The sequence below is a fragment of the Salmo trutta genome, unplaced genomic scaffold (genome assembly GCF_901001165.1).
Source record: "Salmo trutta unplaced genomic scaffold, fSalTru1.1, whole genome shotgun sequence".
Lineage (NCBI taxonomy): Eukaryota > Metazoa > Chordata > Actinopteri > Salmoniformes > Salmonidae > Salmo > Salmo trutta.
The window spans coordinates 1,929,342-1,948,348 of NW_021822941.1; the positions used below are offsets into that span (position 1 = coordinate 1,929,342).

Here is a 19,007-nt window from a genome sequence, read left to right on the forward strand (position 1 = left end):
TAAACACTAGTCTCCTAGACACTGACAGGAGGGCGTTGAACTAGAATAACCACTAGTCTCCTAGACACTGACAGGAGGGGATTGAACAGGAATAACCACTAGTCTCCTAGACACTGACAGGAGGGATTGAACAGGAATAACCACTAGTCTCCTAGACACTGACAGGAGGGGGTTGAACTAGAATAACCACTAGTCTCCTAGACACTGACAGGAGGGGATTGAACAGGAATAACCACTAGTCTCCTAGACACTGACAGGAGGGGATTGAACTAGAATAACCACTAGTCTCCTAGACACTGACAGGAGGGGATTGAACAGGAATAACCACTAGTCTCCTAGACACTGACAGGAGGGGATTGAACAGGAATAACCACTAGTCTCCTAGACACTGACAGGAGGGGATTGAACAGGAATAACCACTAGTCTCCTAGACACTGACAGGAGGGGATTGAACAGGAATAACCACTAGTCTCCTAGACACTGACAGGAGGGGATTGAACTAGAATAACCACTAGTCTCCTAGACACTGACAGGAGGGGATTGAACAGGAATAACCACTAGTCTCCTAGACACTGACAGGAGGGGATTGAACTAGAATAACCACTAGTCTCCTAGACACTGACAGGAGGGGACTGAACTAGAATAACCACTAGTCTCCTAGACACTGACAGGAGGGGATTGAACAGGAATAACCACTAGTCTCCTAGACACTGACAGGAGGGGATTGAACAGGAATAACCACTAGTCTCCAAGACACTGACAGGAGGGGGTTGAACTAGAATAACCACTAGTCTCCTAGACACTGACAGGAGGGGATTGAACAGGAATAACCACTAGTCTCCTAGACACTGACAGGAGGGGATTGAACTAGAATAACCACGAGTCTCCTAGACACTGACAGGAGGGGATTGAACAGGAATAACCACTAGTCTCCTAGACACTGACAGGAGGGGATTGAACAGGAATAACCACTAGTCTCCTAGACACTGACAGGAGGGGATTGAACAGGAATAACCACTAGTCTCCTAGACACTGACAGGAGGGGATTGAACTAGAATAACCACTAGTCTCCTAGACACTGACAGGAGGGGGTTGAACTAGAATAACCACTAGTCTCCTAGACACTGACAGGAGGGGATTGAACAGGAATAACCACTAGTCTCCTAGACACTGACAGGAGGGGATTGAACAGGAATAACCACTAGTCTCCTAGACACTGACAGGAGGGGATTGAACAGGAATAACCACTAGTCTCCTAGACACTGACAGGAGGGGATTGAACTAGAATAACCACTAGTCTCCTAGACACTGACAGGAGGGGGTTGAACTAGAATAACCACTAGTCTCCTAGACACTGACAGGAGGGGATTGAACAGGAATAACCACTAGTCTCCTAGACACTGACAGGAGGGGATTGAACTAGAATAACCACTAGTCTCCTAGACACTGACAGGAGGGGATTGAACTAGAATAATAAATATGGCGATGATTCTAAAGGTGGACACAGACTTCATTTCCTACTTCAATCCTTTTGTGTTTCATTCTCTCTCTCTCTCTATATCTCTACTGCTTTCTCTCTTTTCTTCTCCCCTCCTCACAGAGAAGATGATGTCCAGGTATGGCGGTCTGCCAGGTGAGCTCCATATGATAGAGCTGGAGAAGAGTCCCAGGGGAGTCACTAGCACTGGGGCCCAGGGACAGGGTCTGGTTCCTGGTCTGGGTCTCAGCCTGACGGAAGACAGGGATGGTTCCAGAGCCCACCTCGGTGTCTACGTGGCTGGGGTCGACCCCCATGGAGCAGCGGGGCGAGACGGACGGATACGGGTGGGAGATGAGCTACTGGAGGTGAGTCAGTGTGTGTGAGAGATTAGAGAAAGACACCACACTGCAGATGGCAGTATGCCCCTCTTTCAGTTTGTTTTACTGACTCGTAGAAGTTTCAATGCAGACAGCCCTGAATGGAGCTGCACATGCTGTCACAGAATACATTATGGCACAGATACAAAGAAGGATCCTCTATCCACCTCTATGATGGCCAGATACAAAGAAGGATCCTCTATCCACCTCTATGATGGCCAGATACAAAGAAGGACCCTCTATCCACCTCTATGATGGCCATATACAAAGAAGGACCCTCTATCCACCTCTATGATGGCCAGATACAAAGAAGGACCCTCTATACATCTCTATGATGGCCATATACAAAGAAGGACCCTCTATCCACCTCTATGATGGCCAGATACAAAGAAGGACCCTCTATCCACCTCTATGATGGCCAGATACAAAGAAGGACCCTCTATCCACCTCTATGATTAAATCCCACCAACCCCCCCCATATATTTAGGATGTTTATAACAGCAATAAGGAACCTCTGGAGGTTTGTGATATATGGCCAATATACCACGGCTAAGAGCTGTGTCCAGGCACTCGGCGAAGCGTCGATCATGTATGGTCGTAGTCACCAGAACGCTACAGCCATCCTCAACAGTGTTGTAGAGGACCACAGCCACTAACATACAGTACTGTCAGATATAGTAGTAATGTATTATATATTCTGTCCTGGTTGTAGATCAACGGTCAGATCCTGTATGGTCGTAGTCACCAGAACGCTACAGCCATCCTCAACAGTGCTCCTTCTAAAGTCCAGATCCTCCTCACCAGGTACGCTACAGAACCAACACACTACACAGTAAATGGCATTACACTACACGCTGTTGAGATGCCCCCTGTTGACGTTTCCTGTAGAAGAGTTTGTATCAAACCATATCAAAGTCATTTGACTGGTGTTAAGTCATATGATTTTACTGTGCTTGAAATATAGTAAATATTATGGATTTACTCATTGTCAATACGATGACCATTAATCAGTTGTGACCACCGATTACTTCATTATATTTCCAAGATGGCGACTTTGATGTCTAACAGAGATGTTATTGTTTTGATCAGGAATAAAGCCGCTCTGACGCAGATGGCTCAAGGACCCATGGGTGGGGACTCCTCATCTTCCTCCCTCCATCCCTCCATCTCTCTCTCCTCTTTTCTCCATCCCTCCATCCATGTCTCTTCCTCCCATCCCCCCATTCCTCCCCACTCTTCCGTCGGCACTGCCAGGAACGCCTCCTCCTCTAGCGGGCGATCTGATTGGCCAACGGGCTCCGCTCTGACCCCTGACCTCCTGAGCTGTCCCATAATACCCGGCGTTGACAGCACCATAGAGATCTGTAAAGGACACTTGGGCCTGGGCCTCAGCATCGTGGGGGGGTGTGACACGCTACTGGTAAGAGCGACAGAGAGAGGGGGTGTGACAGAGAGATGGGGAGAGAGAGAGAGAGAGAGAGAGAGAGAGAGAGAGAGAGAGAGAGAGATGGGGAGAGATGGGGAGAGAGAGAGAGAGTGTGACAGTGTGTGTTCGTCTGTGTGTGTACCATGGAGATCTGTAAAGGACACACATAACTCGGCCTCAGCATTGGGATGATGTACTGTACTGTAGAACACCCTCTCCTGGGGTAAAATACCATCTGGTCTGATGATGTACTGTAGAACACCCTCTCCTGGGGTAAAATACCATCTGGTCTGATGATGTACTGTACTGTAGAACACCCTCTCCTGGGGTAAAATACCATCTGGTCTGGTGATGTACTGTAGAAACACCCTCTCCTGGGGTAAAATACCATCTGGTCTGATGATGTACTGTACTGTAGAACACCCTCTCCTGGGGTAAAATACCATCTGGTCTGATGATATACTGTAGAACACCCTCTCCTGGGGTAAAATACCATCTGGTCTGATGATGTACTGTAGAACACCCTCTCCTGGGGTAAAATACCATCTGGTCTGATGATGTACTGTAGAACACCCTCTCCTGGGGTAAAATACCATCTGGTCTGATGATGTACTGTACTGTAGAACAACCCTCTCCTGGGGTAAAATACCATCTGGTCTGATGATGTACTGTAGAACAACCCTCTCCTGGGGTAAAATACCATCTGGTCTGATGATGTACTGTACTGTAGAACACCCTCTCCTGGGGTAAAATACCATCTGGTCTGATGATGATGTACTGTAGAACACCCTCTCCTGGGGTAAAATACCATCTGGTCTGATGATGTACTGTAGAACACCCTCTCCTGGGGTAAAATACCATCTGGTCTGATGATGTACTGTACTGTAGAACACCCTCTCCTGGGGTAAAATACCATCTGGTCTGATGAGGTACTGTACTGTAGAACACCCTCTCCTGGGGTAAAATACCATCTGGTCTGATGAGGTACTGTAGAACACCCTCTCCTGGGGTAAAATACCATCTGGTCTGATGATGTACTGTACTGTAGAACACCCTCTCCTGGGGTAAAATACCATCTGGTCTGATGATGTACTGTAGAACACCCTCTCCTGGGGTAAAATACCATCTGGTCTGATGATGTACTGTAGAACACCCTCTCCTGGGGTAAAATACCATCTGGTCTGATGATGTACTGTACTCTCCTGGGGTGGAGGGTGACAGTCCACATTTGAGTTCTATCCATGTATCGCTGACATACCTGGGTCATATTCATTAGGCCACACCTTAGCAAAACGTTTAGCAACAGAAAACTAAAATGAATGTACTTCCCTGTAAATATGACTCTGATTCAACTAATTAAATTACGTCCAGCCATTGCTGTGGCACGTTTTTAGTGAAGTTGTTTTTCTCTATTTTCTCCATCAGGGGGCCATAATAATCCATGAGGTTAATGATCTCTCTCTTCTCCACCAGGGAGCCATAATAATCCATGAGGTTAATGATCTCTCTCTTCTCCACCATAATAATCCATGAGGTTAATGATCTCTCTCTTCTCCACCAGGGGGCCATAATAATCCATGAGGTTAATGATCTCTCTTCTCCACCATAATAATCCATGAGGTTAATGATCTCTCTCTTCTCCACCATAATAATCCATGAGGTTAATGATCTCTCTCTTCTCCACCATAATAATCCATGAGGTTAATGATCTCTCTCTTCTCCACCATAATAATCCATGAGGTTAATGATCTCTCTCTTCTCCACCATAATAATCCATGAGGTTAATGATCTCTCTCTTCTCCACCAGGGGGCCATAATAATCCATGAGGTTAATGATCTCTCTTCTCCACCATAATAATCCATGAGGTTAATGATCTCTCTCTTCTCCACCATAATAATCCATGAGGTTAATGATCTCTCTCTTCTCCACCATAATAATCCATGAGGTTAATGATCTCTCTCTTCTCCACCATAATAATCCATGAGGTTAATGATCTCTCTCTTCTCCACCATAATAATCCATGAGGTTAATGATCTCTCTCTTCTCCACCATAATAATCCATGAGGTTAATGATCTCTCTCTTCTCCACCATAATAATCCATGAGGTTAATGATCTCTCTCTTCTCCACCATAATAATCCATGAGGTTAATGATCTCTCTCTTCTCCACCATAATAATCCATGAGGTTAATGATCTCTCTCTTCTCCGCCATAATAATCCATGAGGTTAATGATCTCTCTTCTCTACCATAATAATTCATGAGGTTAATGATCTCTCTCTTCTCCACCATCAATTTGTAAGTCGCTCTGGATAAGAGCGTCTGCTAAAGGATTTAAATGTAAATGTAAATGTAATAATAATCCATGAGGTTAATGATCTCTCTCTTCTCCACCATAATAATCCATGAGGTTAATGATCTCTCTCTTCTCCAACATAATAATCCATGAGGTTAATGATCTCTCTCTTCTCCATCATAATAATCCATGAGGTTAATCATCTCTCTCTTCTCCACCAGGGGGCCATAATAATACATGAGGTTAATGATGGAGGAGCAGCTCAGAGAGACGGGAGGCTGTGGGCTGGAGACCAGCTGCTAGAGGTATGGTTACACACACACACACACACACACACACAAACTGGCGGATGAACATAGACGTACACACACACACTGGTACGAGGACACAAACACACTCCCACATTGAGGAGCAGCTCTGAGAGACATCAGACAGTGTGTACTAGAGGTATGGTTATACTACAGCTATACAGCTAACCCTTACATTTTCCACATCTGGTGTAAGCAGTATGGCAGAATCACTACACCACTGATACCTAGCCAGACCTTTCAGACATGGTAACATTGAGGGGTTAGTGCCAAGGGGGAGGGACAGGGGGTGATTTAGGACCAGCTGAATCACTCACACTCCCTCCTATTCTCTCTCTCTCTCTCCATCGATCATCCCTCTCTCCTGCTCTCTTCTCTCTCTCTCTCCATCGATCATCCCTCTCTCTCTCCTGCTCTCTTCTCTCTCTCTCTCTCTCTCTCTCTCTCTACTCTCTCTCTCTCTCCTCTCTCTCTCTCTCTCTCTCTCTCTCTCTCTCACACTCTCTGTCTCTCTCTCTCTCTCTCTCTCTCTCTCTCTCTCCCCTCTCTCACACTCTCATTCTCCAGGTGAATGGTATAGACTTGGGCCAGGCCACCCATGAGGAAGCTATAGGGGTGTTGAGGCTGACCCCTCAACGGGTGCGTCTCACGGTGTTCAGACATCAGCAGGAGTACGGGGAGGAGGACCTGTGGGATGTCTTCCAGCTGGAGCTCAGACTACGACCTGGACAGACCCTGGGGCTCAGCACTGTAGGGAAGAGGTAAGGGAACTGGTTTTCAACTGTGTCGTGACGTTGTATTAGTTAATGTGACGACTGTTGCTCATCGAATGATTAACGTTTATAATTGCGTGATTAAATGAATTAAGCATGAATCAAGCAATTATTAACTCATTAACCTGGGGCACCATGGGAAAATTAGTTTGATTGAGTTTCTATTTCCCAAATTAACTCAAAGGATATCAGAATATCGATTTTACAACAGTCGCTAAATTAATCAACCTCTAGTCTCATGTCTGAACGTCGCATAATCCGGGAATCTGCACGAACCCGGGCTACACCAATGAGTTTACCACACCAATCTTAGTTGATTATTTATTTACTAGCAAGCTAAAATGATGATAAAAATACACATATACAAAACACAGTCTAGGCTATTGATTAGGACTTAGTATAACGGGCCAACACACTATGAGGCGTGTTACACAAAATGGGGATTTCAAAGAGAGAGAAACAAAGAAAGTACACGAGAGAAATATACATTTGGGTTCATCTGTCAGCTATGCTTAATTAAACCTTAGCCTTGCCCCGAACTGCCGCTCTTATGGGTCAGAATATAATGATGTAATTACGTGTTGGAGGTCTCAGGTGGGAAGCTCCGCGTGGGTCGTTTAGGCTTCTCAATGACGCACTTCTCCGGCGCAACTCCCTGGTTGTCCTCACGATGTCAGTGTCCTTCTTGGCTTAGTGGTCTGATCCCTCGCCCTTGATCTGAAAGGGGTCTTCTGAGGACAGACAGCTCTGGAGCTCAAAGCTCACAGCTTAGTAATAGAACAGTGTAGATACCACGATTCAATGGAGAGTGGAGGCTGGGTGGTTCGGCTTGAATTCACCCGCTTAGACACAGCTACTCGTTCGTAGCTCGTGTAGAAAAAGATTTATTTGTCTTCAACCTTGTGTTTCGTTTTGGGTTCGTTGACTTTGTTGGACCTTAGCTGCAGTTTGGGGTCACTTAGTCTGATATGTTAATTCTTCACTCTCCTGTCTTATACCTTCGGGTCAGAAGTGGGCGTAACCGCCTTTAGGGCAATTCTCTGGGCGGACCAAGTTAAAGGACAAGGCCTAGATTTGACTAAAATCCAATTTCAGACACTAACTTCACATCTCATCTTTACCAAAACATTCTGTTTGATTTGGATATTTTCCACACAACGTACAATGTATAAACATCAGGCATATACTGGGAAAACTCTTAAAGGTACAATGTTTTCATAATAACGTCATCTCTTAACCTTTAATAACAATAGAAAAGTTACATACATTTTAATATTCCACCACCATTGTGGCTGACGGAAACCATTGTTCCAAAGTCCCTTTATTGCATGTTTAATGTTCTGAGGCCAGTTCTCCATTGTTAGGACAAAGGAATTTCTCTGTGGCCTAAGGTTTATCATGGGCGTGAGGGGTCATAAAACCCCCACATCTTCAGACCCCTAGATCTCTCCTCCTCTGTTGGGGGTTTGGGAGATAATCTGTAGGGTGGTGGTCTCCTGTACCCTGACCTGATCAGGACAGTCATGACAACTGGTTGTCCACTGGTTCTCAACTGTCTTCTGGTTTTCACTTGTCCACTGGTTCTCAACTATCTACTGGTTTTCAGCTGTCAACTGGTTCTCAACTATACTGGTTTCCACCTGTCAACTGGTTCTCAACTATCTACTAGTTTTGAACTGGTTCTCAACTGTCTACTAGTTTTCAGCTGTCAACTGGTTCTCAACTATCTACTGGTTTTCAGCTGTCAACTGGTTCTCAACTATACTGGTTTTCAGCTGTCAACTGGTTCTCAACTATACTGGTTTTGAACTGTCAACTGGTTTTGAGCTGTCACAAATGTTATTGTGATGCCATGTTGATGTTTCCACTAGCAACGACACAGGTGTGTTTGTGTCTGAGATCATTGGAGGGGGTGTGGCTGATGAAGACGGACGGCTGTTTCTAGGAGACCAGATCCTGTCAGTCAACAGAGAGGATGTCAGAACAGCTACACAGGAACACGTTACCTCACTGTTACAGGTGAGACACACACACACACACACACACACACACACACACACACACACACACACACACACACACACACACACACACACACACACACACACACACACACCACCACACACGGAGAGGATGTCAGAGCAACCGCACAGAAACATGTTTCCGCGCTGACACACACCTCAGTTGTTAGAGAGGAAGTCAGCGAAACCACACAGGAACACGTGACGGCGCTGCTACAATTCTGACACACACACACACACCACACACACACACACACATACACACACACACACACACACACACACACACACACACACAGGATGTGAGAGCAGCCACACAGGAACACATCACAACTCTGCTACAGATCTGACACACATACACACACACACACACACACACATACACACACACACACACACACACAGACACACACACATACACACACACACACACACAGAGGATGTGAGAGCAGCCACACAGGAACACGTCACAACTCTGCTACTGATCTGACACACACACACATACACACACACACACACACAGGTTTAACTTCTCTCTATCTCTCTGCTGTGTCTCTCAGAGCTGCAGTAGTGGAACGGTGATCCTAGAGATCGCTCGCTTCAAAGCCGTCGGCGTTCACTACTCCTGTGGAAGTCAGGTAAACAGAGTGCTTCACAGCCTCTTCACCCCACAACATCATGTCTATCGTCACACTGGGCTTTTGTGTTTCTCTTGTCAAACTCGCCTGGTCTAAAGGTTTGTGATGTTGTGTTGTCCAGAGTGGTGACTCCGTAGGCAGTGACAGCTCCACCCTGACCCCCTCCACTGTGTATGATGTCCAGGGCCACCACCCAGGGGAGACAGAGAGACGCCACAGAGGAGAGGACGACAGTCAGTGAGATTGATCCTGCTCAGAACATATTTCACAGTGTTAAACAACATACCAACTTCCGGAATAGTCAGATCCATTGTAAACAGTTACTTAAAGTAAGCTACAGTAAAAAGTTAAGCCACCAGGGGGAGACAGAGAGACACCAGAGAGGAGAGGGCTACTGTGAGAGATTCACTCTCTGATTATGGGATGTCTGGTTTGTAACAGGACCTCATAGTAGACACATCAATCTAACGCTGTAAACTCATTGAATGGGTGTGAACAAGTGTACACCCAAAACATCCTTTTCAGTAATACATGCTATTTTCCCCCACAGCAGTGGAAGACCACCATGACATAAGGACAGTGGTGATACATAAGGTGGGATATACACTACTTTGGGTTTGTGTCTTTTTCTATCAGAGCAAATGCTGAGCAAAGCTGGAATATATATGGTTGTTATATGGAATATATATGGTTGTTATATGGAATATATATGGTTGTTATATGGAATATATATGGTTGTTATATGTAATATATATGTTGTTATATGTAATATATATGTTATATGTAATATATATGTTGTTATATGTAATATATATGTTGTTATATGTAATATATATGTTGTTATATATATGTTGTTATATGTAATATATATGTTGTTATATGTAATATATATGTTGTTATATATATGTTGTTATATGTAATATATATGTTGTTATATGTAATATATATGTAATATATATGTTGTTATATGTAATATATACGGTTGGTAGAGTCTATATGTTGTGTTGCTCCAGGGTCCGTGTGATTCTCTGGGTCTGAGTGTATCTGGTGGTGTTGGTTCTCCTCATGGAGACGTACCTCTCTTCATCTCTACTATGGACCCTGCTGGACTGGTTGCCAGGTCACACCAAATCTATGTAAGTCTCTCTCTCTGTGTGTCTGTGTCTGTCTGTGTGTATGTATGTGTCTCTGTGTGTCTGTGTGTGTGTGTGTGTGTGTGTGTGTGTGTGTCTGTCTGTGTGTGTGTGTGTGTGTGTGTGTGTCTGTGTGTGTGTGTGTGTGTGTGTGTGTGTGTGTGTGTGGTGTTGTGTGTGTGTGTGTGTGTGTGTGTGTGTGTGTGTGTGTGCTAAAAATCAAATAAATCAACTCTTAATCAACTGAACAGTGTGTGAATGTGGTCCTAATACTCTCTCTTCCTGTATTCATTCCTCTCTCTCTCTCTCTCTCTCTCCTCTCTCTCTCTCTCTCTCTCTCTCTTCTCTCTCTTCTCTCTCTCCTCTTCATCTCTCTCTCCTTCTCTCACTCTCTCTCTCTCTCGACACCCCCTTTCTCATTTCCCCTGTCCTTTCACTCTCTCCATCTCTCTCTCCCAATCTCTCTCTTCTCTCTCTCTTGGCTCTCTCCCTCTCAGGTAGGAGACTTCATGGTAAGTATTAATGATGTCTCCACTGAGGGGATGAGCCACGTCCAAGCTGGAGATCTGTTGAAGACCATCAGTGGGGGACCATCACCCTACACGGTGAGATACACACACACACACACACACACCACACCACACACACCACACAACACACCCACACACACACACACACACACACACACACACACACACACACACACACACAAAACCATCACAGGTGACCAATCCTAGAGAGATAACATTCATCTACATCATCTCAGCGGGTGCTGCCCACTGCTCCAGTCTCTCTCCAGTCTCTCTCCCTCTCTCTCCTTTCCAGTTCTCTCTCACTCTCTACTCTCCAGTCCTCCTCCTCTCTCTCCAGTCTCTCTCCTCTCTCTCTCCAGTCTCTCTCCTCTCTCTCTCCAGTTCTCTCTCCTCTCTCTCTCCAGTCTCTTCTTCTCTCCCACTCTCTCTCCTCTCTCTCCATCGTCTCTCTCCTCTCTCTCCACCCTCTCTCTCCTCTCTCTCCAGTCTCTCTCCAGTCTCCTCTCCAGTCTCTCTCCTCTCTCTCTCCAGTCTCTCTCACAGTCTCTCTCCTCTCTCTCTCTCCTCTCTCTCTCTCCAGTCTCTCTCCTCTCTCTCCAGTCTCTTTCCTCTCTCTCTCCAGTCTCTCTCCTCTCTCTCTCCAGTCTCTCTCCAGTCTCTCTCTCTCTCCTCTCTCTCTCTCCTCCTCTCTCTCCAGTCTCTCTCCAGTCTCTCTCCAGTCTCTCTCCAGTCTCTCTCCAGTCCTCTCTCCTCTCTCTCTCCAGTCTCTCTCCTCTCTCTCTCCAGTCTCTCTCCAGTCTCTCTCCTCTCTCTCTCTCTCCTCTCTCTCTCTCCAGTCTCTCTCCTCTCTCTCTCCAGTCTCTCTCCAGTTTCTCTCCAGTCTCTCTCTCTCTCTCTCTCTCTCTCCAGTCTCTCTCCTCTCTCTCTCCAGTCTCTCTCCAGTCTCTCTCTCTCTCTCTCTCTCTCTCCTCTCTCTCCAGTCTCTCTCCAGTCTCTCTCCTCTCTCTCCAGTCTCTCTCCTCTCTCTCTCCCTCTCTCTCCTCTCTCTCTCCAGTCTCTCTCCAGTCTCTCTCCTCTCTCTCTCCAGTCTCTCTCCCTCTCTCCAGTCTCTCTCCAGTCTCTCTCCTCTCTCTCTCCAGTCTCTCTCCAGTCTCTCTCCAGTCTCTCTCCTCTCTCTCCAGTCTCTCTCCAGTCTCTCTCCTCTCTCTCTCCAGTCTCTCTCCAGTCTCTCTCCTCTCTCTCTCCAGTCTCTCTCCAGTCTCTCTTCAGTCTCTCTCCAGTCTCTCTCCTCTCTCTCGTCTCTCTCCAGTCTCTCTTCAGTCTCTCTCCAGTCTCTCTCCTCTCTCCAGTCTCTCTTCAGTCTCTCTCCAGTCTCTCTTCAGTCTCTCTCCAGTCTCTCTCCTCTCTCCAGTCTCTCTCCTCTCTCCAGTCTCTCTCCTCTCTCTCGTCTCTCTCCAGTCTCTCTCCAGTCCTGTCCTCCAGTCTCTCTCCCTCTCTTGTCCTCTCTCCAGTCCTGTCTCCAGTCTCTCTCCTCTCTCGCTCTCTCTCTCCCAGTCTCTCTCCTCTCTCTCGTCTCTCTCCAGTCTCTCTCCAGTCTGTCTCCAGTCTCTCTCCTCTCTCTTGTCTCTCTCCAGGTCTCTCTCCAGTCTCCTCTCTCCTCTCTCCATCTCTCTCCAGTCTCTCTTCAGTCTCTCTCCAGTCTCTCTCCAGTCTCTCTGCCAGTCTCTCCAGTCCTCTCTCCTCTCTCCTCGTCTCTCTCCGTTGCTCTCCAGTCTCTCTCCTCTCTCTCCAGTCTCGCTCCAGTCTCTCTCCTCTCTCTCTCCAGTCTCCTCCAGTCTCTCTCTTCCTCAGTCTCTCTCCAGTCTCTCTCTCTCTCCTCTCTCTCTCTCTCTCTCTCTCTCACTCTCTCTCTCTCTCTCCAGTCTCTCTCCTCTCTCTCGTCTCTCTCCAGTCTGTCTCCAGTCTCTCTCCTCTCTCCTCTCTCCAGTCTCTCTCCTCTCTCTCGTCTCTCTCTCAGTCTCTCTCCAGTCCTCTCCAGTCTCCTCCTCTCCTCCTCTCTCCTCTCTCTCTCCTCTCTCTCTATCTCTCTCCTCTCTCTCTCCTCTCTCTCCAGTCTCTCTCCAGTCTCTCTCCAGTCTCTCCAGTCTCTCCAGTCTCTCTCCAGTCTCTCTCCTCTCTCTCCAGTCTCTCTCCTCTCTCCCTCTCTCTCCAGTCTCTCTCCTCTCTCTCCAGTCTCTCTCCAGTCTCTCTCCAGTCTCTCTTCTCTCTCTCCAGTCTCTTTCCAGTCTCTCTCCTCTCTCCAGTCTCTCTCCTCTCTCTCGTCTGTCTCCAGTCTCTCTCCTCTCTCTCCTCGTCTCTCTCTCTCTCGTCTCTCTTCAGTCTCTCTCCAGTCTCTCTCCAGTTTCTCTCTCCAGTCTCTCTCCTCTCTCTCCTCTCTCTCTCCAGTCTCTCTCCAGTCTCTCTCTTCTCTCTCCAGTCTCTTCCAGTCTCTCTCTTCTCTCTCCAGTCTCTCTCCAGTCTCTCTCCAGTCTCTCTCCCTCTCTCTCCTCTCTCTCCTCTCTCTCCTCTCTCTCTAGTCTCCTCTCCTCTCTCTCCTCTCTCTCTCCAGTCTCTCTCCAATCTCTCTCCAGTCTCTCTCCAGTTTCTCTCCAGTCTCTCTCCTCTCTCTCCAGTCTCTCTTCTCTCTCCAGTCTCTCTCCAGTCTCTCTCTTCTCTCTCCAGGTCTCTCTCCTCTTCTCTCCAGTCTCTCTCCAGTCTCTCTCCAGTCTCTCCTCCAGTCTCTCTCCAACCCAATGTCTATATGGTGTATCAGAGGGGTTGGGTACGGCAGAAGACACCGTTCAATATGGATTAGTAACGTCTGGTTGTTCTCCAGGTGCTGACTACAGGGTCGGTGGCTGAGGCCTGCGGAGGAGGACAGGGTCAAGGGGATGTAGGTCTCCCCTCCACAGGACCAGCTACCCTACACAACAACACGAGGTAGGACTCTGCTGCTATCGCATGTTATAAAGAGGGAGAAGGTAGAGGAGGCTGAGGACAGGGAGAGGGGGAGGAGGCTGAGGACAGGGAGAGGGAGAGGGAGAGTAGGTAGAGGAGGCTGAGGACAGGGAGAGGGAGAGGGAGAGGGAGAGGAGGCTGAGGACAGGGAGAGGGAGAGGGAGAGGAGGTAGAGGAGGCTGAGGACAGGGAGAGGGAGAGGAGGCTGAGGACAGGGCCAGGGAGAGGGAGAGGGGGCTGAGGACAGGGCCAGGGAGAGGGAGAGGGGGATGTAGGTATCCTCTCCACAGGATCAGCTACCCTTCACAACAACATGAGGTGGGAATGTACTGCTGTTTATAAATGTTTAGCTCTATAACACATTGATTCTCAGCTATTTTGCCCCTCAGGGCCACCGTAGAGCAATCTTTTAACACTTATTTTATCAATGCTGTTATAGAAAAGGGTCAATGCAGACAGTTTGTTTAAAACTTTTCACAAATGCAAAAGTTTGGTATGAGCCATTACCACACCCTTCATATCAGATAGAGAACTGCAAATCTTACATGTTGTTGTTTTCTATCTCCTACAGTCCCCAGTTTTATAGAACCATCAGTCTGGACAGAGGAGCTCTGGGTCTAGGCTTCAGTATAGTAGGAGGGTTCAGCAGTCCCCACGGAGACCTGCCCATCTACGTCAAAACTGTCTTCGGAAAGGTAACTGTCTGTTTCATTTAGAACGGTGACAGAGACCTCTATTTCATTTAGAAAGGTAACACAGGCCTCTATTTCATTTAGAAAGGTAACACAGACCTCTATTTCATTTAGAAAGGTAACACAGGCCTCTATTTCATTTAGAAAGGTAACACAGACTTCTATTTCATTTATGAAAGGTAACACAGGCCTCTATTTCATTTAGAAAGGTAACACAGACCTCTATTTCATTTAGAAAGGTAACACAGGCCTCTATTTCATTCAGAAAGGTAACACAGATCTCTATTTCATTTAGAAAGGTAACACCAACCTCTATTTCATTTAGAAAGGTAACACAGGCCTCTAAGGTAATGTTATTTTAGTCCTCAATGTCAATTCAATGACCTGTCATTCTACTGTAAATTCCTTGTGTCTTACGACTATCAAAAGTTACTCGATTGTCTTGCTACACCAGTAGAAACTCAAACAATGCAGCTGTGTTTGATGCCATGGTGATTGATGCAGTGTCTCTCTGTCTCTCCCTCTGCATCTATCTCTCTCTCTCCAGGGAGCAGCGATTGAGGATGGCAGGTTGCAGCGTGGGGATCAGATCATCGCCGTGAACGGTCACAGTCTGGAGGGGGTCACCCACGCCGGCGCCGTCGCCATACTGAAGAGGACCAAGGGAACTGTAGTCCTCACCGTACTCTCCTGAGTGTAGTCCTCACACAATCGTCTGTCGCCCTTTGATGATGTCATCAGCAGACTACATCAGGGTTGTGTTCATCAGGAAACAGACGAAACAGGGAGAGCCTGTCTGAACTTTTTCAATAACAAACATTCATTTATGTGTTCTGTTGCAAAACGTTTTGCTACGGTGTGCACTAATGAATATTACCCTGTTTATCTCTAGAATGAGGTGAAGATTCTCACAGAAGAATGTTTTCTATATGTCATCCTAGATGTAACTGGTTCTCATTGTAACAAAACTATGAACCCTGTAATGCATTTCTATGTGTCTATGTACATCAAAATGGACCTCATCATAGTAGACTACTGACTACACACATCACTGTGTCTCTCCTTCAAAATGGACCTCATCATAGTAGACTACTGACTACACACATCACTGTGTCTCTCCTTCAAAATGGACCTCATCATAGTAGACTACTGACTACACACATCACTGTCTCCTTCAAAATGGACCTCATCATAGTAGACTACTGACTACACACATCACTGTGTCTCTCCTTCAAAATGGACCTCATCATAGTAGACTACTGACTACACACATCACTGTGTCTCTCCTTCAAAATGGACCTCATCATAGTAGACTACTGACTACACACATCACTGTCTCCTTCAAAATGGACCTCATCATAGTAGACTACTGACTACACACATCACTGTGTCTCTCCTTCAAAATGGACCTCATCATAGTAGACTACTGACTACACACATCACTGTGTCTCCTTCAAATGGACCTCATCATAGTAGACTACTGACTACACACATCACTGTGTCTCTCCTTCAAAATGGACCTCATCATAGTAAACTACTGACTACACACATCACTGTCTCCTTCAAAATGGACCTCATCATAGTAGACTACTGACTACACACATAACTGTGTCTCCTTCAAAATGGACCTCATCATAGTAGACTACTGACTACACACATCACTGTGTCTCTCCTTCAAAATGGACCTCATCATAGTAGACTACTGACTACACACATCACTGTCTCCTTCAAAATGGACCTCATCATAGTAGACTACTGACTACACACATCACTGTGTCTCCTTCAAAATGGACCTCATCATAGTAGACTACTGACTACACACATCACTGTGTCTCTCCTTCAAAATGGACCTCATCATAGTAGACTACTGACTACACACATCACTGTCTCCTTCAAAATGGACCTCATCATAGTAGACTACTGACTACACACATCACTGTCTCCTTCAAAATGGACCTCATCATAGTAGACTACTGACTACACACATCACTGTGTCTCTCCTTCAAAATGGACCTCATCATAGTAGACTACTGACTACACACATCACTGGCTCCTTCAAAATGGACCTCATCATAGTAGACTACTGACTACACACATCACTGTGTCTCTCCTTCAAAATGGACCTCATCATAGTAGACTACTGACTACACACATCACTGTCTCCTTCAAAATGGACCTCATCATAGTAGACTACTGACTACACACATCACTGTCTCCTTCAAAATGGACCTCATCATAGTAGACTACTGACTACACACATCACTGTGTCTCCTTCAAAATGGACCTCAATCATAGTAGACTACTGACTACACACATCACTGTGTCTCTCCTTCAAAATGGACCTCATCATAGTAGACTACTGACTACACACATCACTGTCTCCTTCAAAATGGACCTCATCATAGTAGACTACTGACTACACACATCACTGTCTCCTTCAAAATGGACCTCATCATAGTAGAACTACTGACTACACACAATCACTGTCTCCTTCAAAATGGACCTCATCATAGTAGACTACTGACTACTCACATCACTGTGGCTCCTTCAAAATGGACCTCATCATAGTAGACTACTGACTACACACATCACTGTGTCTCTCCTTCAAAATGGACCTCATCATAGTAGACTACTGGACTACACACATCACTGTCTCCTTCAAAATGGACCTCATCATAGTAGACTACTGACTACACACATCACTGTCTCCTTCAAAATGGACCTCATCATAGTAGACTACTGACTACACACATCACTGTGTCTCCTTCAAAATGGACCTCATCATAGTAGACTACTGACTACACACATCACTGTGTCTCCTTCAAAATGGACCTCATCATAGTAGACTACTGACTACACACATCACTGTCTCCTTCAAAATGGACCTCATCATAGTAGACTACTGACTACACACATCACTGTCTCCTTCAAAATGGACCTCATCATAGTAGACTACTGACTACTCACATCACTGTGGCTCCTTCAAAATGGACCTCATCATAGTAGACTACTGACTACACACATCACTGTGTCTCCTTCAAAATGGACCTCATCATAGTAGACTACTGACTACACACATCACTGTGTCTCCTTCAAAATGGACCTCATCATAGTAGACTACTGACTACACACATCACTGTGTCTCTCCTTCAAAATGGACCTCATCATAGTAGACTACTGACTACACACATCACTGTGGCTCCTTCAAAATGGACCTCATCATAGCAGACTACTGACTACACACATCACTGTGTCTCTCCTTCAAAATGGACCTCATCATAGTAGACTACTGACTACACACATCACTGTCTCCTTCAAAATGGACCTCATCATAGTAGACTACTGACTACTCACATCACTGTGGCTCCTTCAAAATGGACCTCATCATAGTAGACTACTGACCACACACATCACTGTGTCTCTCCTTCAAAATGGACCTCATCATAGTAGACTACTGACATCACTGTGTCTCTCCTTCAAAATGGACCTCATCATAGCAGACTACTGACTACTCACATCACTGTGGCTCCTTCAAAATGGACCTCATCATAGTAGACGACTCACTACTCACAGAACTAACTAACACACTCTAATGATGCAAGAACAAGTGTGGCAATAGATGTCAAGACTCTTCGCCAATCTTTTATATTGGCTGTTAGGTGTAGAATTTACATTCGAATTAAGAATTCAAAATCAGAGCCTTTTTTCTGTCTCTCTGTGCGTTAGTTGCTACCTTAACTACATGAATATGATACGGTTTATTTCATTATGTAACTTCTGTCATGTTCATGAATTTATTAATGTGACTGTTATTTAACCATTTATTTATTCTGTTTTATATGTTGTCTGTAGGAAGGCGTACTAACCTGTACTTTTATTTTATTATTTCATATGGTGAATGTAATTTAGAAAGAAACGATTAAAGGTTTACGACGTAAATTTTCTACGTATACATAGAATATTGGTATTTTAAGCCGGTATTTTAAGCCGGTATTTTAAGCCGGCTAATACTGAATACTTCATGTTTTGTAGTTTACTGATATACTGCCAGCTTATTATAGCTACTGCTATTACTAATACTATATACGGGCTGGATGACAATGTCAGGGAAATGATGCGCGTACATGGATGAGGCAGAAGGCCGCGTGGTGATATGATTCTGAGCGGTCTGATAACTAGCAACAATGACAAGAAGCCCCCATGTGGGGAATCGTAGGTGGCTCGTTTCAGCTCGTTCTGTCTTGTTATTGATACCATGTCTTGTTTTGAGGTGTTTTGACTCATTTCATGTTTGTGCTAATATGGCAAAAACATCACTTAGCTAGCTAACCAAC

General features: G+C 45.7%; 1 protein-coding gene across 1 annotated transcript in view; it reads left to right on the top strand.

Moving 5' to 3' along the window:
- Window positions 1-15,705, top strand: part of LOC115187335 (multiple PDZ domain protein) — a 72,370-nt gene extending 56,665 nt beyond the window's left edge. Inside the window, exons 24-37 of the mRNA XM_029746405.1 lie at window positions 1,601-1,845; window positions 2,570-2,661; window positions 2,947-3,277; window positions 5,800-5,883; window positions 6,454-6,647; window positions 8,531-8,678; window positions 9,241-9,318; window positions 9,440-9,551; window positions 9,869-9,912; window positions 10,332-10,454; window positions 10,949-11,056; window positions 13,851-13,963; window positions 14,553-14,676; window positions 15,221-15,705. Of these exons, the coding sequence (XP_029602265.1) occupies window positions 1,601-1,845; window positions 2,570-2,661; window positions 2,947-3,277; window positions 5,800-5,883; window positions 6,454-6,647; window positions 8,531-8,678; window positions 9,241-9,318; window positions 9,440-9,551; window positions 9,869-9,912; window positions 10,332-10,454; window positions 10,949-11,056; window positions 13,851-13,963; window positions 14,553-14,676; window positions 15,221-15,367 (1,943 nt within the window). The 3' untranslated portion in view covers window positions 15,368-15,705. The remainder of the gene's footprint in view (window positions 1-1,600; window positions 1,846-2,569; window positions 2,662-2,946; window positions 3,278-5,799; window positions 5,884-6,453; window positions 6,648-8,530; window positions 8,679-9,240; window positions 9,319-9,439; window positions 9,552-9,868; window positions 9,913-10,331; window positions 10,455-10,948; window positions 11,057-13,850; window positions 13,964-14,552; window positions 14,677-15,220) is intronic.
- The last annotated feature ends 3,302 nt before the right edge of the window (window positions 15,706-19,007 follow it).